General features: G+C 47.8%; 1 protein-coding gene and 2 pseudogenes across 4 annotated transcripts; 2 read left to right on the top strand and 1 right to left on the bottom strand.

The window, feature by feature from the left end:
- The first annotated feature begins 7214 nt into the window (after nt 1-7214).
- LOC136331898 (leukocyte immunoglobulin-like receptor subfamily A member 6) lies at nt 7215-14806 on the top strand. 4 transcript variants are annotated; one of them, XM_066271069.1, is made up of 12 exons: nt 7215-7342; nt 7496-7531; nt 7697-7981; nt 8127-8429; nt 8661-8957; nt 9203-9505; nt 9816-9854; nt 10138-10194; nt 11545-11655; nt 12350-12402; nt 13207-13368; nt 13449-14806. In XM_066271069.1, exons 1-12 carry the CDS (start codon nt 7309-7311, stop codon nt 13593-13595), a joined length of 1827 nt encoding a protein of 608 aa, XP_066127166.1. In that variant the 5' UTR covers nt 7215-7308; the 3' UTR covers nt 13596-14806. The 4 variants fall into 4 exon arrangements, with proteins under 4 accessions (XP_066127166.1, XP_066127164.1, XP_066127165.1 ...); XM_066271067.1 differs by having other exon boundaries at nt 13204-13368; XM_066271068.1 differs by having other exon boundaries at nt 12347-12402.
- A 4728-nt stretch (nt 14807-19534) lies between these two features.
- On the top strand, nt 19535-21761 carry LOC136328812 (leukocyte immunoglobulin-like receptor subfamily A member 6; annotated as a pseudogene).
- A 2229-nt stretch (nt 21762-23990) lies between these two features.
- On the bottom strand, nt 23991-25934 carry LOC136328811 (leukocyte immunoglobulin-like receptor subfamily A member 6 pseudogene; annotated as a pseudogene).
- Between the last annotated feature and the right edge of the window lie 1496 nt (nt 25935-27430).

Genomic DNA, 27430 nt, shown 5'->3' with positions numbered 1-27430 from the left:
TTAAATATTGGGGTCCACTCTCTTCTAGCTTGTAGAGTTTCTGCTGAAAAATCTGATGATAATCTAATAGGCCTTCCTTTATATGTTGTATTCTTCTTTTCCCTGGCTGCCTTGCAAATTTTTTCTTTGTTGTTGGTTTGTGCTATTTTCATTATGATGTGCCTTGGAGTATACTGATTTGTTGTGGTTAAGAAAACTCGGTGTTCTGTTTGCTTCTTGAATTTGAGGCTTTAGTTCTTTCCACAGGCTTGGGAAATTCTCATCTATTATTTGTTTGAATAAATTCTCCATTCCATTTTCTCTCTCTTCTCCCTCTGATATACCTATTATTCTTATGTATTCTTTTTGATGGAGTCAGACAATTCCTGTAGGGCTTTCTCATTTTTTTTTAGTCTCTCCCTTCTCTCTGTTGTGCCTCAAGTTGCTTGTCTTCTATGTCACTAATCCTACCTTCTATCTGGCCTGTTCTATTAGCTAAGCTTGTTACCTCGTTTTTCAGTTCATGAATTGAGTTTTTCATCTCTGTTTGATTTGTTTTTATAGTTTCAATTTCCTTGCTAATATATTCTTTGTGTTCGTTGAGTTGTTTTATGAGCTCCCTAAATTGCCTTTCTGTGTTTTCTTGTATATCTCTGAGTATTTTTAGGATTTATATTTTAAATTCTGTCATTTAGCTCCAAGGTTTCCAATATATTAAATTTTTTCTCCATAGATTTTTCCACATCTATCTGTGTTACTTCTCTTTCTTTTGTATCCATGATATTTGATTTCCTTTTTCTTAATGGCATATGAGAGTGGTCTTCTTGATAGCACTAATGAGAATTAATAAAGAATAAAAAGTAGAAAATAAATAAATAAAATAAAATAAAATAAAAAAATAAAAAAATTTGGAAAAAAACACACAAAAAACCCCAATAATAATTTATTATTTCCCTCCCCTTTTCTTTCTTCTCTTCCCCTCTTCTTCCCTCCTCCTTAGGAAAATTTCGTGATAAACTGTGAATTATATTATGCTAAATGAAACAAAAACTGCCTATAACGGAGGGCCTGAGTTGGGGGGAACTCTTCAAGGGGCAAAAAAGGAAGTCGGGGCCCACAAAATGCAAAAAAGGAAAAAAAATTGGGTCAAGCATAAAGTGATTTGCTTGTAAGTAATGGTCGACTAAGAGATATAATGAGAGGGATAAGAGAGAAACCAGAAAAAGGGGGGAAAAAACAAACTATTGTATTAAGTGGAGCAAAGACTGAATAGAATGGAGATCCTGGGTTGGGAGGAATGCTAATGAGTTAAAAAGCAAAGTAAAAAGCACCCAAAATGCCACAAAAAACCAAAAAAAAAAACCCTTGAATCCCAAATTAAATAATTTGTTCTTGATTGAGGATTGAATGAAAGGAAAATTAAAAGGAGAAAAGAGAAACTAATAGAAAGGGAGAAACAAGAAAAAGGGGGAAAGGAAAGGAAGAAAAAAGAAAAAAAACAAAAAGAGAGAGAGTTAAGGGTTTTGGAGTGTAACCCTCATGGCGAGTAAGGAAGAAGAAAATAAATAAAATGAAACCTTTATGGGTAGTGTAGTTCAAGAAAAGGAAAGAGTAAGATGGGAAGAGAATAAAAGGACCTAGGTGGAAGAAATAGAAATAATACTAATAAAGGCAAGAGGATGAAAGAAACAAAAGAAATAGTGGAACAAATGATAAAGTCTGTGGATTTTTCTTGAATTTGAGAGGTTAACTTCTTCTTCCCTTTTCTTTCCTCTCCCTCTTCCTAGTCGGTGACTCTGTACCCCAGGCTCTGCCCGTGTGGCATTAGGTGGGGATTTGCAGTTGATGAGACTCTACGGCAATGTCATATATTTGGCTTCAGTCTCGTTGGTAGTCAAGGCTTGTTAGCGTTTGCAGGCTCCAACAATGAGAGAGTCCATTTTCCCGGAGCCTCTCTCCTAGTCTCTCCTTCCTGAATTAGCAGCCTGATGATCCAGCTATGAGGCTGCTGCTGCCTCTGCCTGGGGAGTAAGAGGTTTAGAGAGCTGGCAAATCCCCACTCTATCTCCACTTAATGCAGGGCTCTGGGTAAGGCTCTGGCAGTCAGAGCAGCCAGCGTAATCAGGCAGGGCTGGGAGCCAATTGCTCTCAAGGTGACGTTCTCTGAGCGTCTAGGCCTGTTCAGCACACCCAGCACTCTGTGGGACCACTGTCTCTAGGCTTTCCCCACTTTGTAGCCTGTTTTGGCTGGGAAGAAGATGCCCTAGTCGCTGCCTGCAGTGTAAGAGGTCTTAACACTGCCAAGTCCCTCTTTTTAGCGTATGTCCCTGAGTATGAAAGCTCTGCCAATCAGAAGTTGCCCCCATCCCTTTAGCAAAAGGCACTAAAAAATATCACGCCTCTTGTCTTGGATAGCTGGACTGAGATCTTGTCAATTATAGCCGCGTAGGTCAGTTGGGAGGTGAGCAGCCTGTGGGTTAGGCTAATTTCAGCGATTGAATCTGTGAAATTTCTCCAGAATGAACTGCAAGCTGCGTATGTGCCCCTCCCCCAACGCTTGATTGTTAGCTTGAATGGCTGGGTGAGGCGCCCCTCCCTACTAGAGAAGCTCGGGTGTAGGGAAATTTGCTTTGGCGCACTCCCTCTGCGCTGCTGGCAGCTGCTGCTCATGGCACAGGAGATTACTCGTGCGCAGGTGGTTGCTGGGCTGCTCATGGCCTGGTTCGCGTAGGGGGCTGGGCTGCTTGTCCGGCGTGGGAGGCTGGGCTGCTCCTCCCGGTTTATGTGGGGGGCTGGGCTGCTCACAGCCGGGTGCGCGAGAGGCTGGGCTGCCCGCAGCCCAGGGCTTGGGTGGTAGCTCGCAGGCGCAGGCCGGAGGCTGGGATGCGCGGGATGTGGCGCACTGGCGTTTGCTCGTGTGGGCTGATTCACCACAGGCACACTCTTTCCTTGGCTTGAACGAAAGTCCGCGCCAGAGCCTAGCTACCTCCACACCCCTAGCTCCTCCCGACTCTCAGTTCCAAGTGAAAGGAGGCTTTGCTCAGGTTAGTGAGGAAGGCAGAGAGTTTCTTTGTCCGACTTATTTCCCTCAGGGTTGATCATATATTTAGCCAATTTTTCGCTGGATCCTACCTTTGCCTTCAGGGTGTGAAACTCTCAGATGCTCCAAGGATAGGTTTCTCTGTCTCTGGTTGTTGAACTTGTTGAAATTTTGGGGAGAGTTTTTAGTCTGTGTCCTCACGGCGCCATTTCTATGACGTCACTCTTAATAACAATATTATTTATTGATAAAATTAAATTGTAAAGTATCCATAATATTAAATTATGACAATGACTGACAAAGACTAATGTGAACAATGGCCTTGCATCTCCTTGGAACATTTGAGTAAGTCAGGTTTGTATGTTGTTCTTTTTAATTTTAGGTACGATTCCAGTTTCTCATTAATAAGACGACTTCTCAATTTACTCTTAATTTTTATGCTTGAAAATGATTGTTTGCATGAATATGTAGACCCAAGTAAGGAAAGAACAGCAAATGATAGTTTTTTCAGCTGATTATATGAATCAGGAATACTATTCCAGGTGTTAAAAATCAACATATCTTCCTTCTCCAGGTCTTTCAAAGCAGACCACTTGTGCTGTGCACTAAGTTCACATTTGTTTTTCTCCAGTATTTCTATATCAACACTAAAAAGGTTCAAATTTTGAGCTCCACAAATTTTTTTTATTTTTTATTTATTATTACTATTATTATTATTTGCATTTTTCTGAAGCTGGAAACAGGGAGAGACAGTCAGACAGACCCCCGCATGCGCCCGACCGGGATCCACCCTCCACCCGGCATGCCCACCAGGGGCGATGCTCTGCCCATCCTGGGCGTGGCCATGTTGCAACCAGAGCCACTCTAGTGCCTGAGGCAGAGGCCACAGAGCCATCCCCAGCGCCCGGGCCATTTTGCTCCAATGGAGCCTTGGCTGCAGGAGGGGAAGAGAGAGACAGAGAGGAAGGCGCAGTGGAGGGGTGGAGAAGCAAATGGGCGCTTCTCCTGTGTGCCCTGGCCAGGAATTGAACCCAGGTCCTCCGCACGCTAGGCAATTTTTTGTTTTTTAAATCCAGCAGTTACATTTCAAAGTTGCCAATGTCAATATTAAACAGAGAAAAATTTAATTCTGTTACAGTAGCGTTAGGAGGGTTGTTTTTTTTTAACAAAGGCTAACGTCACTTTGGTGTTACTGAATTCCTGAAACCAGTTGAGAAAAGCATCTCTCATATTTAAAAGTGTTGTTTTGAAATATCAAATGTCAATATCAGAATTATTTTTTTGGTGATGTTTCAACAGGCTTGGAAAGTCAATCAAAGTTTCTCTTTGAAAATCTTGAGCAAAAAGAGATAATTTGTTTTCAAATGAAATAACTTCTAACATCGAAAAAAATGTGTTTCCTTTCCCCTGTAGTTTAAGATGAAGCTGATTTAGATGAGATATAACATCTACCATGAAATAAAGTTTTTGGATCCACTGATCATTCATTAGTTCTGGATAGTGAACACCCTTCTTAAGGAGAAATGCTTTAATTTCTGTTAATAAGGAAGCAAAACATTTTAAAACATTTCCTCTTGATAACCAACGTACCTTGTTATGCAGCATAAGATCTACGTACTCACTCTCCATTTAAACTAAAAATTCTTTAAATTGGCTATAAGAGCTTTAGCTATAATGGAGTTGATGATCTTAATCACCAATTCTATAACTTTGCAAATTTCTTCTGGAAATGTCTGCGCACAAAGCACTTCTTTTTTATTTAATTTTTTTTATTTTTTAATCTTATTTGTATTAATTTTAATGCAGTGACATTGATAAATCAGGGTACATATGTTCCGAGAAAACATCTTCAGATTATTTTGACATTTAATTATGTTGTATACCTCTCACACAAAGTCAAATTGTCTTCCATCACCTTCTATCTGGTTTTTTTTATGCCCCTCCCCTACCCCCACCTCCTCTTTCTCCTTTCTCACCCCCACCCCACCCCCATTACCATCACATTCTTGTCCATGTCTCTGAGTCTCATTTTTATGTCCCATCTATGTATAGATTCATATAGTTCTTAGTTTTTTCTGATTTACTTATTTCACTCCATTCATCACTTCTTGATGAATGATGCAATGGTAAGTAAGTATCTCGTGATTATTTTTTCTTTCAAAATAGCAACAAACCCATTTCTTACTCCAGTCATACTTTCGCTCAGTCTGTTGAAATTGAGATAATTTTATCGAGTGGAATATGATGTTTTTCCATGCACTCAATTACAGCATTTGCTATATCCTCTCCACGTGTTTGACCTTTGAGTGGCAATAATCCTAAAAGTTCTTCTTTAGGACCTGTAGAAGAAATAAATCATACAAAAAGTGAAACTTGCGCTATATCATTTATGTCACAAGACTCGTCAACTGCTATTGATAAAACTGAAACCAATTTAAGATCTTTAACTTGCTGGTTGGTTATATTAGAAGACGTTTTGACTGTTCTATCTTTCACTGTTGTAGTAGACAATGGTAACTCTTTAATTTTTTTTTAGAATATCTGCTGTGTTCTAAAAATCCCAAAATAGCTCTTTGGAGGCATTTATAAAACAACTTTTTATGTATTTGCCCGCTGTATATGGTTTTTCTCTCTTAGCAATCTCTTAGTCAAGAGATTAGTTTTGTGTTAGTCAACCACAAAACTTGCAATATCAACATTGTTGGAAGATTGCATCCAGTAATTAAACATGGAACTTGAATTTTCTTGAGTCTTCTGAAGTTCCTCAACTGCTTTCTTCCTTGCATCACCGACAGAATATTTACTACTAAACGACACGTGTTTAGTTGTAAAGTGTCTCTCTCCAAATTTGATTTCTTGTTATGCACCAATTTTTCTTGACAAATAAGACAGGTCGGAAGGCCATTTAAGTTTTGAATAAATGTGAAAGTCTCGGTCCATTCAACTTTAAATTCACAGTTTTTGTCTTCCGTTTTTCTTTGCTGCTTCTTTGTAGTCATGTCAGACAGGGCACCTAAAAAAAATGTTTCATTTTATAATAATAAAGCCACCAACACAAAATAATTACAATTCCTAAATTGATGACAAAAATACCTGTAGGATTTACAGCTGGTTGGAAAACTACAGGTAACTTTATGCTTCGAGTAGGTACTTTTGTCACCCGCACGCGATTTGCAGATGCAACTAGCACTAACCACTGCACAATGAGACTGCTGACTGACTGGCTCACTCAATTCGTGCATGACTCATGAGCACCTCCCTATGCTGCGTATCCCGTGGCCCATAGGCGTGGCATCTCCCGTAGCCCGACCAACCGACAACTCCCCCATGTACCTGTCCTCTGGCACATGGTATTTTGTGGAAGAGCCACACTCAAGGGGCCAAAAAGCCTCATGGGGCTCAGGAGCCTCATTTTGCTGACCAATGCTCTAGTTCATTAGTAACACATGGTACATGTGATCTTCATAACTCATTACCCTAACAGCCCATTCCTATTATGTTCCTTCTGCATTACAGATATGATCCAACATTTTCTCTGTGGATACCACACCTCTGACCAGCCACCACCTCTCCCTCTGTTGCTCTGTTCATAGAAGGTGTATGTCTCCAAGATACTCTAGAATGTTCTTTCCTTTCAAGAATAGTCTCATTCCCACGTTATAGGACTCCACCTCCTCATTCACTCCATCACCAATGTCTAGTCATGGTCCCAGTTCTCATATTTTCTTTCATTTCTCCTTTGTCATTATATTAATGGCAACATTAGCTTAGAAGTCATGTATTCTGCTAAGAACAGTTCTCAAAATACAGGAAATGGGCATCCTGATCCCAGATGTATTTCTGGTCTGTCACAAATATGCAGCAAGTAGTCAGTGATCAGTAAATATTTGTTGATGGATGAATAAAAGAGTAAAAGGAAATTCCATCTGTTAGAGGCAGAGAATAAAATAGTGATCTCTATTGAAAGCCAGCCACTACGGGGTCGACTAAAGTCAAGAACCTGGGTCCTGCCTCCTCTAAGCAAGAGATCAGACCAGGCACACTCCTGGGATCAGAGAAGATCCTAGGTCTGGGCGGAGTGTCTCCAGGGGCTCTGAACTCTCTCTGAACACTTGTCATGGAAAACCCAGAGCCAGGCCCATGGGGCAGGGGTGCCCCCTTGCTGTGTGCTCACAGCTGTGGAAACCCGGAAGGGCAGCAGCCCCTGACTCACCACATCCTGTGCATCTCTGTCCTTCAGGGTCAGAAGCTTCTCCATCTGCAGAGCGGGAGCACTCAGAGCAGACACCATGCTGTTCCTCCTCTCTGCTCTTCTCTGCCTCGGTCAGTTGGGGACACAAGAAGGGGAAAGTGGGAAAGGGTGGGGTGGCTACATACACCTGTATATGGGAAACTTTAGGGTTAGGCAGATACAGAAGTTGGGGATCTGTTGGGAAAGGAATCTGGTGCAAGTCTCTGACAGAAACTCTCTTCCAGGGCTGAGTCTGGGCCAGAGGACCTGCAATGAGACAGGTGAGTCCTCCCCAGGCTCCATGTCCCACCTCTTACTCCACCCCCTGGGGCTCAGGAGGGGGCACAGAGGTCCTGGGCTGAGGTGATAGAACAGGGGGGTGTTGGGCTGAGCTGGAGAATGAGGGAGGGAGAGTCTTTGTTATGCAGCCTCTGGTTTCCTTCCAGGGACCCTCCCCAAACTCACCATCTGGGCCGAGCCAGGCCCCATCATCGCCTTGGAAAGTTCTGTGACCATCTGGTGTCAGGGGCCCCTGGAGGCCCAGGAGTTCCATTTGTATAAAGGAAACATACGTGTCCTTTGGGACACACAGACCTCACAGAAGCACATGAACAAGAGAGCTTTCTCCATCACACACATGACAAAGAATGATGCAAAGAGATATTACTGTAAATATCAAAGCCCCACTGACTGGTCAGAATGCAGTGCCTCCCTGGAGCTGGCGGTACTAGGTAAGGAAACACTCAGGGTCCCAGCCTCAGGCTCTGCCCTCAGGAAGAGGGTCTGCTCTCAAGGGGTTTCCCCTCTCAAAGTTTAGCCCTGGGGGATGGGAAGGAGGTATGAGCCCATCTAACACGCTGCCTCCTCCTCTCGTAGGATCCTACAGCAAACCCAGCCTCTCAGCCCTGCCCAGCCCTGTTGTGACCTCAGGAGGAAACATGAACCTACAGTGTGGCTCTGAGATAACATTTGACCGATTTATTCTGATTCAAGAAGGAGATTACAGTGCCTTCCAGACCCTGGACTCACAGCCTTTTCCCAGTGTAGGATTCCGGGCCCTGTTCCCTGTGGGCCCTGTGACCCCCAACCACAGGTGGACGTTCAGATGCTACGGCTGTTATAGGGACAGAGTCCAGGGGTGCTCACAGCCCAGTGATGCCCTGGAGCTCCTGGTCTCAGGTGAGTCTTGTTATTGTCTCATCCAGGGATTAAGGAACTAGACACTAATCTGTGGACCCGGACACATTTAAGGGGTCCTTGCTGTCAGGGGAACATCACTGAGAGGGTGAGCTGCGGGGAGCACAGAGAACCCTGGTCAGAGACACAGAGAGACAGTGAGACGGGGGCTAGGACAGGAGAAGACATTGTATGGGAGGGGCAGCCCCTGTAACTCATGTCTGGTCTCCCCAGGTGTGTCTCAGAAGCCCTCCCTCCTGACCCAGCAGGGCCCCATCGTGGTCTATGGACAGAGCCTGACCCTCCAGTGTCACTCTGATGTCAGATATGATAGATTTGTTCTGTTTAAAGAGGAGGGACCTGACCTCCCCCAGAGCCTTGTCCTGCAGCCCCAGGCTGGGCTCTCTCAGGCCAACTTCTCCCTGGACACTGTGAGCAGCTCCCATGGGGGCCGGTACAGATGCTATGGTAGACACAGCCTCTCCTTCGAATGGTCAGCGCCCAGTGACCCAGTGGACATCCTGGTGGCAGGTGAGGGGCCTGTGGGTTCAATCAGGGACCCAGACTCTGCACAGGCCCTGCTGGGGGATCTCAGGTGGTGATGGGCAGAGTGAACATGCAGGGTCCCAGGGAGGGGACAGAGAGAGACAGGGGATGGGAGGGGAGGGGAGACTCAGAGAAACAGAGACAGAGAGGAGGGTCCTCAGAGAGATCGCTGCTGACTCTCAGATCAGAACAAGGTGGCGGGCAGCCCTCACCCACCTCCCTCTCTCTAGGACGGCTCCCTGACAGACCCTCCCTCTCGATGCAGCCGGGCTCCACAGTGGCCTCAGGAGAGAACGTGACCCTGCTGTGTCAGTCGCAGAGCCCGACAAACACTTTCCTTCTGTCCAAGGAGGGGACAGCCGATCCCCCGCTGTGTCTTAGATCAGAGCTCCGAGCTCAGCAGAACCAGGCAGAGTTCTCCATACATCCTGTGACCTCAGCCCATGGGGGGACCTACAGGTGCTACAGCTCACAGAACAGCAACCCCTACCTGCTGTCACACCCCAGTGAGCCCCGGGAGCTCCTGGTCTCAGGTGAGGGGACACTGACCTTGTCCTTCCTGGCTCAGTCTAAGGGCCTTGTCCCCAGCAGGCATCAGGCTGGATGGGATAGAAGGGGCTATAGGTTTGGTCACACAGGGGACTTCAGCCACTAAGAGACCCTGTCACCCCTCTCCACCTGTTTCCCCTCCACCTGGGTCCAGAATGGGTCAATTGGGCAGTACAAGGACTTAGGAGGCCACAGTGCAGACAGAGAAGAGAGTTTGAGTGATTTGGGGACTCCAGGGTCACCAGCAGCAGCTCCTCACCCTCTTCCTGTCCACATTCTCGTGACCCTCTGTAGGTCCCAGCCCCCCATCCACGGGGCCCATCTCCACAGCTGGTGAGTCACTGAGAACTCTTATCAGAGGGAACACAGACCACCCAGGGCATTTCTGAGGGTCTATCAGGGGATCCAGTGTCCTTCAGACACTCAAGGATGGGCTGTGTCCCTGGGGGCTGGGAGGCAGACAGAGATGCTGAGATCCACAGGGTCCCAGAGCCCTGAGACCAACAAGTGACAGGTGACTGGTCATGGTAAAGTGAGGTTGTGGAACCCAGCCTTGGAAAGGGACCACTGTGCTCAGCTGGGGAGATGGCAGCCCTGACCCTCCCTGTCTTCCCAGTTCCAGAAGGCTCTGAGAATCAGTCTCTCTTCCCCACAGAGTCAAGCCCACAGAGGGGTAAGTGATGGACTTGGTGGGGAGGATGTGGCTGTGTCCATGGGGGACAGGGGCTGAGTCATGTGGGGGTTCAGGCACCTGTGGAGACACTGACATGGACACAGCTTCCCCTGTGTGCCCTCAGTGTCCCCAAGTGTAAAAGGAGAGAATCGTGGCCCACAGCTCAGATTTTCTTTCAGTTCTGGCTCTGAGCTCCTGGGAGAGGGGGTCTCAAAGGGAAGCCCCCAGGGTGTGATGTTATGGAGAATGTTCCCTCTGGAGCAGTGCAGCTGACACTGTGTGGGGAGGGACAGACAGAACAGGGGTCCAGGGCATCCAGGTTATTTCCTTCAGTTTAGACTCAGCTTAGAGGATAGAGGGGCAGGAGTCAGACCTGGGTCAGTTCCCAGCTCTGCTGCTCCTGCTGTGGGGCCAGGCTGTCCCTTCTCTCCTCTGAGTGTCGGGTTCTTGTCTGTTCATCCCTGGTCCCATTTTGGCCACAGGCTGCTGTGAGGTCAGGTGACATAGGGGGCCTCACAGAGCTCAGGAAGGCAGGGCCCCCAGTCTTGCCTGACCTTTTTTAGGGGGGGGGGGTCAGGTCCTGCAGGGAACAGATGGATCTTGGAAGAGACACAGAGTCTACCCTGGACCCCTTTCTCTCTGATGTCCCTGCTGTGCTGAGGACAGGTAAAGGAAAGAACCCTCAGTCTGACTAAGCGGTGGCACAGTGTATAGAACATTGGACTGGGACGCGGAGGACCCATATGTGAATCCCAAAGGTCACTGGCTTGAGCATCGGATTATAAACGTGACCCTATGGTCGTTGGCTTGAGCCCAAAGTCTGTGGCTTGAAAAAGGAGTCACTCGCTCTGCTGTAGCCCATCAAGGCACATATGAGAGAGCAATCAATGAATAACTAAAGTGCCACAACAAATTGATGTTTCTTATCTCTCTCCCTTCCTGCCTGTCTGTCCCTATCGGTTCCTCTCACTGTCTCTCTCTCTATCTCTGTCAAAAAAAAAAAAAAAAAGAAATAACCGTCAGCTCCAGATGAGTTATAGTCAGGCCACTTGAAGATTTGGAGCCCAGGGCAGGAAGCTGGTGTCCACCTGGGGGGCAGCATGAGGACAGCACAGGGAGCCCACAGTGTCAGGTTCCAGGCCCAGCCCTGTCCCGTCCGGGCTGTGTGACCTGGGGCACATGGTGAACTTCTCTGAGCCTCTGTACAATGGAGGTGGGGTCAGCAATCTCTGTGCATAACTGTGGGGAGGGGAGAGGAGATGGATGACAGCTGCCAGCACGTGCCTCACACACAGTAGGTGCTCGTTACATGGCATCATTGGCTCATTTAGGACATCACTTGTGCCTAAGGTCTCAAGTGGTACCAGATCATCCTGATTGGGGTCTCAGTGGCTCTCCTCCTACTGCTGTCACTCCTCCTCTTCCTCCGACACCAGCATCAGAGCAAAGGCAGGACATTGGGTGAGTAGGGGACAGGGTGACCTGGGTCACAAAGAACCAGGATCAGAGCATCCAGCACAGAAAATCCAAATAGATAACAAGGTCAGCTGAGAAAAATATTTTTCCAGAATCTCAAATCAGAAAATCTAGAAAGAACACAATGTCAGCACAGGCAAAAAGATGAGAGATAATCGCTTATCACTTTCAATTTCATGAAATATGAAACATACGCACAAGTATATGTTCAGGTTTCTTTCTCTCCTGTGGAATCGCGCAGGGATGGGGGTCCTACCGTCCCTGGGCTGAGACTGTCCCTCTAGACCAGAGAGAGGTTCATGTGTTACCTTCTGCAAGGCTCACAGACACAGAGCCCAAAACAGAGGTCACTGCTGCCCAGGAGACACAGACTTCACTGCCAATGGCCCCTCTCTGCCCCTCACTCTCCTGTCTCCTCTGCCAGGTGAAGTCCAGCTGTGGACACCCAGGAAGAGCCCCTCTGAGAGAGGAAGAGAAGGCTGCCCTGCGGGAGGGGGCACAGGGAGTCAGGAGATGACAGGGGTGGGACAGACAGAGAGATATGGGGTTTAGGGTGGGAAAAACTGAAATCCTCACTGTGTGACCTGGCACCTCCTCTCACCCCTGGGTTAGTGGCCCATCTGGGAGCCCAGAAATCTCAGGGACCCTGTCAGGGGACACCCCCATTCTGTCCCAGCAGATGCTGCCATGAAGGACCCACAGCCTGAGGAGGGCGTGGAGCTGGACCCTCAGGTGAGACCACTGCTCCTGTCTAGGCCACCAAGGACCTTCTGTTTCTCAATTTAATCCAAAGGACACTTCCCTGTCCTCACCTCACCTGGTTCACAGGAGTGTCCAACAGTGACCCCTCTTTCTGGGTACCCATGTCATCCTGCTGTGACTCACTCCTATTGGTTTCTTGTGACATCATAGACCCTCCTATGCTGTTCCTTTGCTGGCTCCTGGTCCTCTGTCTGACCTTGTGCAGCCCCAGGTTTCAGGAGGACGCGTAAATCAGTGAATCACACACAGGTCCCCAGCGTCCCCTTAATTCATTCGCCAGCAGATGTGAGGGGAGCTCACTATTTACCGGCTCCATTTAGAGGCCACAGTGCAGCCCTGAGCAACACGGTCTCCACACTCCTCCAGCTCACCTGTGGGGGAGGGAGACACTGTGCAAACAAGGGGACAATGTCCTAGAGAGCAAGGTGCTGTGAGGAAAATAAAGCAAGAGCAGGGGATAGGGCACATTGGTGTGGGTGAGAACAGAGAAAATAGCAGGGGCAAAGGTACTGAGGCAGGACACACTTCTTCACTAAGATGGGCCTTGAATCTGGAGCCAAATGAGTAAGAGACAGTGTGTTAGGATAAGAGTCAGGACTGTAGAAGCATCCAGATGCCCCAAGGCTTAGGAAGTCCTGCAGGTTTGATCAGGAGAGTGACCTAATTTGATTTAAAAATTAATACCATCACTCTGACAACATGTGGATAATTGACTGGAGGGTGTCACCAGTGGAATCAGGAGACACTGTCTCTGTCTCACTGTCTCTGCAGCAGAACAGGCACGATGAAGTCCCCCAGGGAGTGACGTACGCCCAGGTGAACCACAAAAAATCAAGATTCAAGCAGGAAACGGCCACCTCTCCTTCCTCCCTGTCAGGGGCATTGCTGGGCACAAAGGACAGAAAAGCAGAAGAGGACAGACAGATGGACAGTCAGGTAGACCCTATGATCTCCAGGGCCCCAGGCTCCCCCAACCCCATCCATGTTCCATCTCCCTTACTCTCCCCCTGCTCCAGGCTGCTGCCTCTGATGCCCCCCATGATGTGACCTACGCCCTGCTGAACCATGTGCCTCGGAGACAGAAGACAACTGCACCCCTTTCCTCCCTTTTAGAGGGGCCCCCAGATGAGCCCAGTGTGTATGCTGCTCTGTCTGTCCACTAGCCCAGGGAGGACCCAGACCCCACACTCCAGAGAGGGACCTGCAGGGGCCCTGGAAGGCACAGGAGCTGCCCCATGGACACTCAGCTAGTGACCACAGCCACCTTGGAGACCTGATGTGGACCCCCTTCAGCTCCTGTGACCTCAGGGGGTCTCCTGATTCTATAGTCAATGATAATCCATATTCCTACAATTTGGAAATAAAGCAACAGACTTTTCAATAATCAATGTGTGAACTAAACCAGAAGTGAATGTTTTAAATTAAATGATAATATAAGTACTACATATCAAACTTACAAAATGAGAAAGTTAAAAACCGTGAATAAATATATTAGAAAGTAAAAAGCCTTAAAATATCAATGGCCGAAGGTATTCTGTCATGAATTTAGAAAATAAGATTGTTTTACCTATGTCTATGAGTCTCAGTTTTATATCCTGCCTATTTGTGAAATCATGCAGTTCTTAGCTTTTCCTATTTTACTTATTGCACTCAGTATAATGTTCTCAAGCTCCATCCATGTTGTCATAAATGTTACTATGTCATCATTTCTTGTGGCTGAGTAGTATTCTATTTTATATATGTCCCACTTCTTCTTTATTCAATCTTCTATTGAGGGACACTTTGGTTGTTTCCATGTGTTGACTGTGAACAGTGCTGTAATGAACATGGGGCTGCATGTGTCTTTACAAATCAATATTTTAGAGTTTGGGGGGTAGATACCCAGTAGAGGGGTTGCTGGGTCATAGGGTAATTCTATTCTTAGATTTTGAGGAACCTCCATACTTTCTTCCATAATGATTGTACTAATTTTCATTCCTGCAACCAGTGAATGAGAATTCCTTTTTCTCTGCAGCCTCTCTGGGAATTTTACCAACATTCTACATGAAACAGAAACAAATTCCTATAAGGAAATAACAAAGTTATGGTTGTCAGAGGGGGGGTTGGGATGGGAGATGGGTATAAAGTAGGAAGGAAGAGCATCAATAAGGTGGGGGAACTTTGCAGGGAGCCAGATGGCTACTGAAATTTATGTGGGGAGCACATCATAAGATCCACAATACCAAATCAATGCTGTGTATCTGAAAATAATAAAATATTTTATGCCAACCATACTTTGATAAAAATATTCAATTTAAAAATAATGTGTGCATATTTGACTATTCAAATGTTGTGGAGACCTTTACCTGAAATCTAGATTCCCTTGTTGATCAGTCACCCCCTGAACTTAATTCTCTTAAAAAAAAAACTGAAAAAAAAGAAAATGAAAAACCTAAATGTTTAAAAAATAATTTCTGTAACCTATAGAATTTTGTTAACCAGTGTCACTCCAATAAATTCAATAAAATGTAAAGAATAAGTAAAAGATAAATAGTAGAAGAATAACAAATTGTTCTAAATGATGGTGGAAGGTGGAAGGTGATAATAACAAAAGAAGTTTCTACTCGGGAGAAACAAAAACAGAGGAATATCAACAAGGTCCAAAACTTGAAGACTGAAAATACTAATCACACTTATAAGTCTTAGCTTGAAAGCTCCCTTCAAAAATGAGAGAATGCACACGTTTCTGAGATTAATGATGAAACAGCAGACAGCAGGACACATTGTAGAGGCTTTAGAAAGATAGTAGCAGAAAATTGTGAACAATTTGATGAATGTGTAGAAAACATTTAGAATGGACAACTTCAAATGTGGACTTATTGAGTGGACATGATAAAAAGAAATTTTGTATCTTTTTATATTTATATTCAATACCTTAAAACTGTCATCAAATATTATCCCACAACTGAAGTCACATTCAGGGAGAGCTCCATTGGTGATTTCTTCTAGACACTTATGAAATGCCTTCACACACACAACAAAATTGCACAAACTCCTCCTAAAAAATGAAAAAGAAGAAATTCATCCTGACATTTTTTTTATCAGGCCAGAAAGTATTGACTCTGTCAGCCAAAGTTCATCACCTCCAATTCCAACAGGACTCCACACCTTGGGTTGTGGTAAATGGGGACTTCACATCAGGACATCAGTGTCACCTCCAGGAACAGCACCCCCATCTGCACACAGATGAGTAACCCGGCCTTGTGGCCCACTCTCCGTACCCACCACCCAGGCCCGCTCCACACTGCCTCTGCTTATTTCTGTGAGTTTCACTGTTTCTCAGTCACGGTCAGTTCTCCCATTTGTTTGACTGTGACCCCGTGTTTTACACACAATACCCAGCATCTCTGTGTATTTGGAGGAGACGTGACTGTGGAGTGTGCCTTCATCAGCCTTTCCTGTGGTGTGTGAGGCCATGGTCATCACAGTTTCCCAACCTGGATGTGTCATCATTGCCCAGGACACCTGCCAGACTGCACCCCTGCATGTTTCAGGGACCACGGCCTCCTCACAACAAGGCTGAGCAGAGACGTCATTGTCACCTCCCTGCAGGGAGGGAGGGAGACCCAGAAAGGCACAATTCCTGCTCAGGGCTGACCGTCCACACACATTACAGCTCTCCTTTCATTACACTCTGAATTTCCTCTGGCCCAGGGTTTGCAGACAGAATTCAGTGAGAGAAGCAGGGTCCTGCCCAAGAGAGGAAGGGGCACTGAGGACAGAGAAATTACTCATGTTTTGAGAGAAGCCCTGCTGAGAAAGACGGTGCTATTTATAGAACAAGGAAGTTACTAAAGGGAAGTGTTAGGGAGAGAGAGTGCAGGGGGGGGGGGGAGGAGGTTTTACTTCCCTCTGTGAATCTGTGGACAGTGCTGTAGCCTCTCCACATGTGTCCTTCCCCTGAGGGAATCATCCCTGAGGGAATAGTCCCATTTTTCCCTCCAGTCAACCAAAGCAGAGAGTGGAACCATGCTCACTTCCTCACTTTCTTTTCCTTCACACACAATCACTAAATTTAAACAGTTCTGCCCCCTGAACCCTCCTTGTTCATGTCCCCTGGGTCATTGCCACAGCCCACACCCAGCTGAAGACTCAAAACATCTGCTCCATGTGACCTCATCCATGTTTTCTGAGGCCTACCCATGGCCCCCAGTCCTACCTCATTCATTTCTCTCACTTCCTCTAGAGATTCTTCTAACACCCCACCTTCTCTGACCCTCCATGCACACAGTCCTCCCACAGGGGTTCAACTTCCAAAAGTAATATTGAAGCATCTCTGAAATTTCTAGTCCAGGGGACAAGGGTAAGGAGGGTTCAGATGCAGAACCCCTTAAATGTAAGGACTGGGTTGGAAGGAAGAGAATGAGGAATAGAGCACTGTTCTACTCAGTGTTGGTTGACTGGACATGATGAAGGGGCCATTCCACCAAGGACAGTGACCTTGTTCGAGGCACACTTTCTGTAGTCAGCTAACACAGTCCTTCCTGTGCAAACAAAGTCATTACGTTTCTCCACCTCAGTCAACCGTGAGACATATAGCCTGAATTAGTGAACACGTGTTTGTGACTTCTCATATACCACCCACTGAGCATGCCTGAACATAAGAAAGTTTACTTCAAAGTTCCTATACCATGATAAAGACTCTTTTGTGTTCCTACTAGAGGCTACATGTGTTTGAGTCATACAGTTTGTATCAGGTTACATGAGGAATCACCACAAACTTCTTAGAATATGGACGGCATATCGTCTATGCATTAGATTACTCTAGGTTTGATATTACAAGTTATGATAAGCATATCTATTCTTCATAGGTTCCATTATTGCACAGAGGTGGTCACTAAAACCTGAAATCTCTTCCTACACTCTCTTCCTTAAAATGAGCTGTTCCTTGTAATGACCAAAATACATGCACAGTGCACACAATTCCGTGAGCAGGGCAAGCTTACTGGAGTGTTGTGAACTCAGAACAGAGCAGATGCCCCACCTACCTCTGTCCCTGGTGCTAATACTATGGTGCCTCCCAAGAAAAAATGCAAATTGGCAACAGATACATGAGAAGATGCTAGCTATTCAAGAAATGCAAATCAAAAATACAATGAGATACCACCTCACACCTGTTAGATTGGCTGTTATCAATAAGACAAGTAATAACAACTATTGGTGAGGCTATGGAAAAAGAGGAAGCCTCATTCAATGCTGGTGAGAATGCAAATTAGCATAGTCATTATGTAAGAAAGTATGGTGGTTCCTCAAAACATTATGAATAGAACTATGATATGACCCAGTAATCCCTCTACTGGGTACCTACCCCCAAAACATAAAATCATTGGTACATCAAGACACATGCAGCCTGACCAGGCATTGGCACAGTGGATAGAGCATTGGACTGGGATGCAAAGGACCCAGGTTTGAGAACCCGAGGTGGCCAACTTGAGTGCGGGCTCACATGGTTTGAGAAAAGCTCATCAGCTTGGATCCAAGGTCGCTGGCTTGAGCAAGGCATTACTCGGTCTGCTGAAGGCCCATGGTCAAGGCACATGTGAGAAAGAATCAATGAACAACTAAGGTGTTGCAACAAAAAACTTATGACTGATACTTCTCATCTCTCTCTGTTCCTGTCTATTTGTTTCTATCTATCCCTCTCTCTGACTCTCTCTCTGTCTCTGTAAAAAAAATAAAAATAAAAAAGACACATGCATCCCCATATTCATCACAGCATTATTCACTGCCATGGGCCAGCCACGAGGAGTATATTCAGATCCCGAGCAGGAACGGTACAGAATTGAAGAAAATAGACAGAAAGAATTAAAGAATATAAAAGATGGGGTCCGCTGGGCTTCACAGTTGCTGCTAGCAGAAAATTACCACTCTAACAGAGCTACAAAACATGGCCACTCCCAGATACCACATCCTTCTTTATTTACAGGGCAAAGTAGAAATTAGCAATTAATGACTTTTCTGATTACAGTTTCCAAGGCAACTCAAGAATTCCATCAAGTGCAAACCCCCCCACCAATATATCATATAAACATACACAAAGAAGCCAATCTTTTCTTCCAGGGAACATGGCGGGGGGTAGGATGAGCAAATACATGGAGGTCCGGGGAAGGGCTTAGCCTTTTATACCTTCACAGAACAAGTGAGGTGGGGGGTTGGGCAGCAGCCAGTTCCCAGCACCACTGTCCCCCAGAAATTCAAACTCTAAAAAACATGTTGATTTTTTGGTCCCCAACAATAGGGGGACCTATTGTTGTAGGAGCCTAGACACAGAAACAATAAATGTGTGAATCAATAGAATGAATAGAGAAGATGCAGTACATATATACAATGAAATACTACTCAGCCATAAGAAACGATGACATAGTGACATTTATGACAATATAGATGGACATTGAGAACTTTGTGCTGAGTGAAATTAGTAAATCAGAGAAAGCTAAGAACTATACTATTTTACAGATAGGTGGAATATAAAACTGAGACTCATGCAAGTAGATAAAAGTCAAGCGGTTAGCAGGGGCAGGGGGATACTGGGGAGGTGAGTGGGAGAGGGGGTGATGGAAGTGTGTAAAGAGAAAAAATATAAGGTGACAGAAAATGATTTGACTTTGGGCGATGGGTATACAATGTAATCAACAGTTTAAATGAAATAGTAATGTTCACCTGAAACCTATGTCATCTTATTCATCTATGTCGCGGTGTTAAAGTTAATTTTCTAAATAAAATTTAAATATTTAAAATAAAATAAAAAGAGCCAGCCACTTGAGTCAACCCAAGTCACGAAATTAGGTTTTATCTGTGAGTAGATCAGACCAGGCAGAGAATTCTGGAATCAGAAGAAAAGCCGGGTCTGGTTTCAGTGTCTCTAGAGGCCCTGCAGTAACCTGAGCCCTCATCAAGGAAAAACCCAGAGCCAGGCCATGGGGGAGCCATCCCCTTGCTGTGTGTCCACAGCTGTGGGAACCCGGAAGGGCGGTAGCTCCTGACTCACCACATCCTGTGTGTCTCTGTCCTTTAGGGTCATGGGCTTCTCCATCTGCAGAGCAGGAACACTTCAACCAGACCCATGCTGTGCCTCCTCTCTGCTATTCTCTGCCTCGGTCAGTTGTGGACATGGGGATGGTGCAGCACAATGGGTTAGGGAGGCTACACATCCCTGTTCATGGGGAATTTAGGCTCAGGCAGCTCCAGATGTTGGGTTCCTGCTGGGAAGGGAATCATCTCAGACATCCAGGTACAAACCTCTGACAGGGACTCTCTTCCAGGGCTGAGTTTGGGCCAGAGGACCCGCGTGCAGACAGGTGAGTCCTCTCCAGGATCCCTTGGGGCTCAGGAGGGAGCACAGAGGTCCTGGGATGAGATGATAGAACAGGAGGGTGTTGGGCTGAGCTGGGGAATAAGGGAGGGGAGTGTGTTTGCAATGAACCATCTGGTTTCCTTCCAGGGACCCTCCCCAAACCCACCATCTGGGCTGAGCCAGGCCCTGTTATCCCCTTGGAAAGCTCTGTGACCATCTGGTGTCAGGGGCCCCTGAAGGCCCAGGAGTTCCATTTGTATAAAAGAAACATATGTGTCCTTTGGGACACACAGACCTCACAGAAGCCCATGAACAAGAGAGCTTTCTCCATCACATGCATTACAAACGATGACACAGGGATATATTACTGTAGCTATTAAAGTCCCACTGGCTGGTCAGAGTGCAGTGACCCCCTGGAGCAGGTGATGACAGGTGAGGGGACACTCAGGGTCCTAGTCTCAGACTCTGCCCTCAAGAAGGGGGTCTGCCCTCAGCGGGTCTCCCCTCTCAAAACCCAGCCCTGGGGGACTGGAAAGAGGTCTGAGCCTCATTTAACACTCTGCCTCCTCCTCCTAAGATTCTACAGCAAACCCAGCCTCTCAGCCCTGCCCAGACCTATCGTGACCTCAGGAGGAAACATGACCCTGCAGTGTGGATCTGAGATGGCATTTGACTAATTTATTCTGATTCAGGAAGGAGATCACAGTTCCTCCCAGAACCTGGACTCACAGCATTGCCCCAGTGGAGGATACCGGGCCCTGTTCCCTGTGGGCCCTGTGACCCCCAGCCACAGGTGGACGTTCAGATGCTATGGCTGTTACAGGGACAGACACCTGGAGTGTTCACAGACCAGGAATGCCCTGGAGCTCCTGGTCTCATGTGAGTCTCATTATTGTCTCATCCAGGGATTAAGGCATCAGAAACTGATCCCTGGACCCAGACTCATTAGTGGGGTCATCACTGTAAGATGGGCCTCATGGGAGAGTGTGAGCTGAGGGGAACCTGGGTCAGAAACACAGAGAGAGACAGTGAGACCGGGGCCAGGACAGGAGAAGACATTGTATGGGAGGAGCAGTCCCTGTAACTCATGTCTGGTCTTCCCAGGTGTGTCTCAGAAGCCCTCCCTCCTGACCCAACAGGGCCCCATCGTGGTCTCTGGACAGAGCCTGACCCTCCAGTGTCACTCTGATGTCAGATATGACAGGTTTATTCTGTTTAAAAAGGAGGGACATGACCTCTCCCATAGCCTTGTCCTGCAGCCCCAGGCTGGGCTCTCTCAGGCCAACTTCTCCCTGGACACTGTGAGCAGCTTCCCCGGGGGCTGGTACAGATGCTACAGTGAACAAAACCCCTCCTCCGAGTGGTCGGCCCCCAGTGACCCCGTGGACATCCTGGTGGCAGGTGAGGGGCCAGCTGGATCAGTCAAGGACCCAGACTCTGCACAGGCCCTGCTGGGGGATCTCAGATGATGGGCAGAGTGAACGTGCAGGGTCCCGGGGAGGGAGACAGAGAGAGACAGGTGGTGGGAGGGGAGAGGGGACTCGGAGAAGCAGAGACAGACAGGAGGAGGGTCCTCAGAGAAACGCCTGCTGACTCTCAGGTCAGAACAAGGTGGCGGGCAGCCCCTCACCCACTTCCCTCTCTCTAGGACGGCTCCCTGACAGACCCTCCCTCTCAGTGGATGCAGCCAGGCCCCACAGTGGCCTCAGAAGAGACTGTGACCCTGCTGTGTCAGTCACAGAGCCTGAAGAACACTTTCCTTCTGTCCAAGGAGGGGACAGCAGATCCCCCCCTGCGTCTTAGATCAGAGCTCCGAGCTCAGCAGTACCAGGCAGAGTTCTCCATGAGTCCTGTGACCTCAGCCCACGGGGGGACCTACAGGTGCTACAGGTCACAGAACAGAAACCTCTACCTGCTGTTACAACCCAGTGAACCCCTGGAGCTCCTAGTCTCAGGTGAGGGAACACTGACCCTGTTCTTTCTGATCTTAGTCTAAGGGCCTTGTCCCCAGAAGTCATCAAGCTGGATGGGAGAGAAGGGGCTGTAGGTTTGGTCACCCAGAGAGATCAGCCCCTAAGAGACCCTGTCACCCCTCTCCATCTGTTTCCCCTCTCCTGGGTCCAGAATGTGTCAGGCAGGCAGCAGGAGGGTCTTGAGGAGCTCACAGTGCAGACAGAGGACAGAGTCTGAGTGACTTGTGGAATCCAGGGTCACCAGCAGCTCCTCACCCCCTTCCTGTCCACATTCTCGTGACCCTCTGTAGGTCCCAGCCCCCCATCCACCAGGGCCCATCTCCACAGCTGGTGAGTCACTGAGAACTCTGCTCAGAGGGAGCACAGACCACCCAGGGCAGTTCTGAGGGTCTATCAGGGGATCCAGTGTCCCCCAGACACTCAAGGATGGGCTGTGTCCCAGGGGCCTGGGAGGCAGGCAGAGATGCTGAGATCCACAGGGCTCCCAGGGCTCTGAGGCCAGCAGGTGACCACCCGGTCATGGCAGAGGGAGATTCTGGAACCCAGCCTACCTAAGAAACATCAGAGCTCATGTAGGAAGACAGCAGACCTCACAACTTGGCCACCACCCTGATTTCCAGGAGGAGAGAAGGGACAGCCTGGCCCCACAGCAGTAGCAGCAGAGCCGGGAACTGACCCAGGTCTGAATCCTGCCCCGTCTCTCCTCTGACCTGAGTCTGAATTGAGGAAATGTACCTGGATGCCCTGGACCCTTGGCCAATCTATTCATCCCTTTACAGTGTCATCATCACTGCTACAGAGGGGACATTCTCCATAACATCATATCCTGTGGCCTTCCCTTGTGAGGCCCCCTTTCCAAGGAGCTCAGAGCCAGAACTGAAAGAAAATCTGAGCTCTGGGCCACAATTCTCTCCTTGAACACTTGGGGAAACTGAGGTCCATGCAGAGGAAGGGTGTGACCAAGTCAGCATCTCCACAGGTGTTCGAACCCTCCACATGACTCAGTCTCTATCCTCCATGGACCCAACACCACCTCCCCACAGAGAACATAACTGACCCTTCATTGGGCGTGACGGCTGCTGGGAGGAACCAATCCTCAGAGCCTCCTGGGGATCAGGAAGGAGGTGCGGCATAGGGGCTGCCTACCCCCCACTCGAGCTGACTGCTCCTTCTCACACCTGGGCCCCAACATCTCCCTCTACCATGACCATTCTACCTGTCACCTGCCACCTCAGAGTCCTTGAGTCCTGTGGTCCCACCTATTACCCACCATCTATTGAGAACTACCAGCTTCTCTGGGAGACAGGGCTGTGCTGAGTCTCTGGGGGCAGGAGGTCATCTGAGAGACTCAGTTCCACCCAGGGATGGTCTGTGCTCCCTCTGAGCCCAGAGGCCCCAGTGACTAACAAGAGTGTAGATGGACCTGTAGGAGGTGGTGCTTTACAGAGTTCTAGAAATGAGGGCAGGAAGGGGGCTGAAGTCTGGAGCTGACTCCGGTGTCCTGACCTCACTCAAACTCTTTCCCTGCATCTGTTGTGTGGTCCCCAAAAACCTTTACTACAAATGTGACACCGTTCAGACCCAGGTGAGTTGGTGTGAGTAGGCAGGTGTAGGAAGACCTCTAAGGAGCAGATCTGCTTGGCTGACCCCCCACTGAGATTCCTCACCCCCAGCTTAGTCCAGGCCTTCCAGTGTGCAACACCGAGAGCTGACTGAGCTCAGAATGAAGAGTCAAGGTCCTCTCACCTGAAAGCCATACCTCCAAGGGTCACAAAGGTGAGATTACTCTTGGAGACACTTTCTAAATTATCCTACCAGTCTCAGAGCCCTGGGATCCCTGTGGATCTCAGTATCTCTGCCTGACTCCCAGTTCCTGGGACACAGCCCATCCTTGAGTGTCTGGGGGACACTGGATCCCCTGATAGACCCTCAGAACTGCCCTGGGTGGTCTGTGCTCCCTCTGAGCAGAGTTCTCAGTGACTCACCAGCTGTGGAAATGGGCCCTGTGGGTGGGAGGCTGCGACCTGCAGGGGGTCTTGGGAATGAGAATAAAAGTGTTGTGAGAGGCTGGGGTCACCCTGGAGTCCCCAAATCATTCAGTCTTCTCCTACATCTGACCCGTGTCACCTGAAGACACTCCCCCTGCCCACTGTCACCTTCAAAACCCATGAGAGCAGGAGGGGTGAGAAATGATGGATGGATCTGAGGGGCAGATCTCTGCTGTGAGACCATGACTCAGAGCCCCCTGACTCTCATCCAACTTCTGATGTGTCTGAGCTGACGGTGCTCAGGAAGGATGGGGTTGGGGGCCCCTCACCTGAGAGCAGTAGACCCAGGGGGTCACTGGGGTGTAACTACTCCTGGGGATACTTCTTAAAATTGCCATAACATCTGAATGTCTTCCTGTGTCTGAGCATCACAGGATCCACAGGAAACAGGGCCCTAAACATCTCATTGCCATGTTGATGTTAGTCCAGGGTCCAAGAGAACTTGTCTTCTCCTGTCTTAGTCAGAACAAAATTGTCAAATGGCTGCTCAGAGCCACTCTGGAGGGTAACATTTCCTCCTGAGGTCACGACAGGGCTGGGCAGGGCTAAGATTCTGGGTTTGCTGTAGAGTCCTGGAAGCAAAAGAGGCAGCATGTGAGATGAGACTCACACACCCCTCATTTCCCCCAGGATAGGTCTATGAGATGGGGGACCCCATTCCAGAGAACATAGCCTGAGGTTGGAACCAATCACCTGTCACCAGCACCAGGGGTCACTGCACTCTGACCACCCAGTGGGGCTGAGGTAGTTACAGTAATATCTTCCTGGATGGATGTTTTTCATAAAGAATTCGGCCTTGTCCCTGGGCTCCAGGGTTGTCTGTCTATCCAAGGACATATTTGTGTCTTCTGTATACAGATGGAACTCCTGGGCCTCCAGGGTCCCCTGACACCAGATGGTCACAGATCTCCCCCAGAGGATGAGAGGGCCTGGCTCAGCCCAGATGGTGGGTTTGAGGAAGGTCACTGGAAGGAGACCAGAGGTTGCATTACTAAGATCCCCACTGTGGGAGACTGCAAGCTGACAGGGTCATTGCAGTTTAGATTTGTGGGGGACAGAAGTGTGGGGCTGGCAGTGAGCTGACAGGGTCCTTGCTGCCCATCCCCCCACTTCACTTGCTTGATCAAGTTGCTAAAGGCTCAGCTCTTGCCCACAACCTGGTTGTTTGCTTAAGTTGCTAGAGGCAATTGACATGCCCTTCCTCTCATCCTTTGTTTGTTCTGATGTGGGTTGATTTCAGTTATGCATAGTGGGGGGATTCCTGTTTATGCCTTAAATGGATTCCTGTTTATGCCTCAGAAGTGTGACTTTGTATCAGAGACTTCCTTATCTGCATACAGCTCTGCACTATACAATAAAGCAGACCTGGGGCTTGCTTTGCTCTGGCTTGCCATCAGTTTGCAGAGACCTCCTGATATCATCCTTTTCCTCTCTGAGTTTATTTCTTCATTATGCACTATTCTCACTCAGGACCTGGACAATTTCTAGCTGCATTGGTCCGTGGCACCCCAATCCTCATTCCTCAATAACCCCAGTACACCCTACCCAGGACCTCTGTGCTCCCTCCTGAGCCCCAGGGATGAAGTAAGAGGTGGGACACAAAGCCTGGAGAGGACTCACCTTCCTGCACGTGGGTCCTCTGGACCAGACTCAGTCTTGAAAGAGAGTTTTTGTCAGAGATTTATACCCAAATATCTAAGCTGATTTATTTTTATTAAGGCCCCATTTACTTGAGCTGCCTGAGCCTAAAGTTTTCCATATAAAAATGGGTGTAGCCACCCCACCCTCTCCTGCTGCCCCCTCCCTCTGTCCACACTGACCAAGGCAGAGAAGAGTGGAGAGGAGGGATAGCATGGCATCTGCTCAGAGTGTTCCTGCTCTGCAGATGGAGGAGACCCTGGGTCTGAAGGACAGACACATACAGGATGTGGTGAGTCAGGGGCTGCTGTCCTTCTGGGTTTCACAGCTGTGGACACACAAGGGGATGACCTCACCCGGGTCTGGCTCTGAGGTTCCCCTGGAAGAGGGCTCAGGAGAACTCCAGGGTCTGTGGAGATGCTCAGCCTCATCGGGGTTTTCATCTAAATCCCTGAGCCTTTCTGTTTTAGAAGATACCAGGGACCTCTGGAAATTGTGTCCCACCTGCATGTGGGTTCTCAGACCCAGACATGGCCCTGGAGAGAGTTTATTGGGAGAGGTATGCACATGAATCTTTAGCTGAACCCTCCTCCCTCAGAGCCTTCTCAGTCTCTGGCTGTCCTGACAGACCAGGGCCTGGCTCTTGGACACCATCACTCACAATCTAGAAACTCCATTTTCTCCTTAAATCTCACCGAGGAAAAGCAGGGCTATAAGAGTGGCAGTCTATGGTATCTCCTCCCTCTGGTCCAGGCTGTGCAGATGGACGAGGCCAAAGTGCACTCAGGACAGACAGACACTCACACTGGCCATTTGATAGCCAGTGTCTGTCACAAAGCTTTCACATCAGCAGCCCCACAGCAGGGGTGAATTCCCTTCCATAGAGCCTGGCTCTCATGTTCATGATGAAGCATGAGGTACACCTGTTGTCACCCTGACACGCCCTTCCAAGTGATGTGACCCAGGCCATGTCCTTCCATGTCATAGCCTCCCTCATGGGGTCACTTTTATTCTCAGCCCATCCATCAACTTCTCCCTGTGAGGTCCTCACCATGGACGGTGGTCACCAGGTTCTGGAGATGCTTCAGGAAGACCCGTGTCCCTGTGACTGCAGAGCTCAGATCAGCAGGGACAGGTCCACTATCTTCCTGTGCAGTTCAGGTCCAGTGTCTCTGACAATGAGCACAAAGAGGAAATACAGGAAGATAAGGGAAGGAAATAGGTCCTTTCCATGGCCCCAGAGTGTGGCTTTCTTTGTATCACACCCTCCACAATCTTCTTTCTTCTCCTACAACAGCATCCACCCTGACCATCCTGGGGCAATGTTATGACTCATTCCTGCCTCCTCAGTGCCCTTGTTCCTTGGGCAGAGTTGTCCCCTCATTTTGTGTCCCTGTCTTCATTTTACAGATAATGACTAGGTTACTTCTCTTACTTGGGGGAAAAGCCAAGTCTTACTTGAATATTCTTCCATCATTTACTTCATGACCTTGGGCAGTAATGTTTATCCTCGGCACCTCAGTTTTCCGGTCTGCATCATGTTGCCATAAACCTTAGTCGTCAGAGTGATTGTGAGGTCAGTGGTTTTTGGACACGAGAGAAATCAATCCTTGTTAATTTCAGATCTCATTAATATGTTTGGCATCAGCCATGACAGATCAGGCATCCACTTCACTGTCTAGATCAGGGGTCCCCAAACTTTTTACACAGGGGACCAGTTCACTGTCCCTCAGACCATCGGAGGGCCGGACTATAAAAATAATAAATCCAGTGCACACTGCACATATATTATTTTAAAGTAAAAAAACAAAACGGGAACAAATACAATATTTAAAATTAAAAAAAAACAATTAAATTTAAATCAATAAACTGACCAGTATTTCAATGGGAACTATGGGCTTCTTTTGGCTAATGAGATGGTCAATGTCTGGCTCCATATTTGTCACTGCTAGCCATAACAAGTGATATGACGTGCTTCCGAAGCCGTGACCGTCACTGGAAGTAGT

The sequence above is a fragment of the Saccopteryx bilineata genome, chromosome 3 (genome assembly GCF_036850765.1).
Source record: "Saccopteryx bilineata isolate mSacBil1 chromosome 3, mSacBil1_pri_phased_curated, whole genome shotgun sequence".
NCBI lineage: Eukaryota > Metazoa > Chordata > Mammalia > Chiroptera > Emballonuridae > Saccopteryx > Saccopteryx bilineata.
This window is presented reverse-complemented; position numbering and strand designations above follow the sequence as displayed.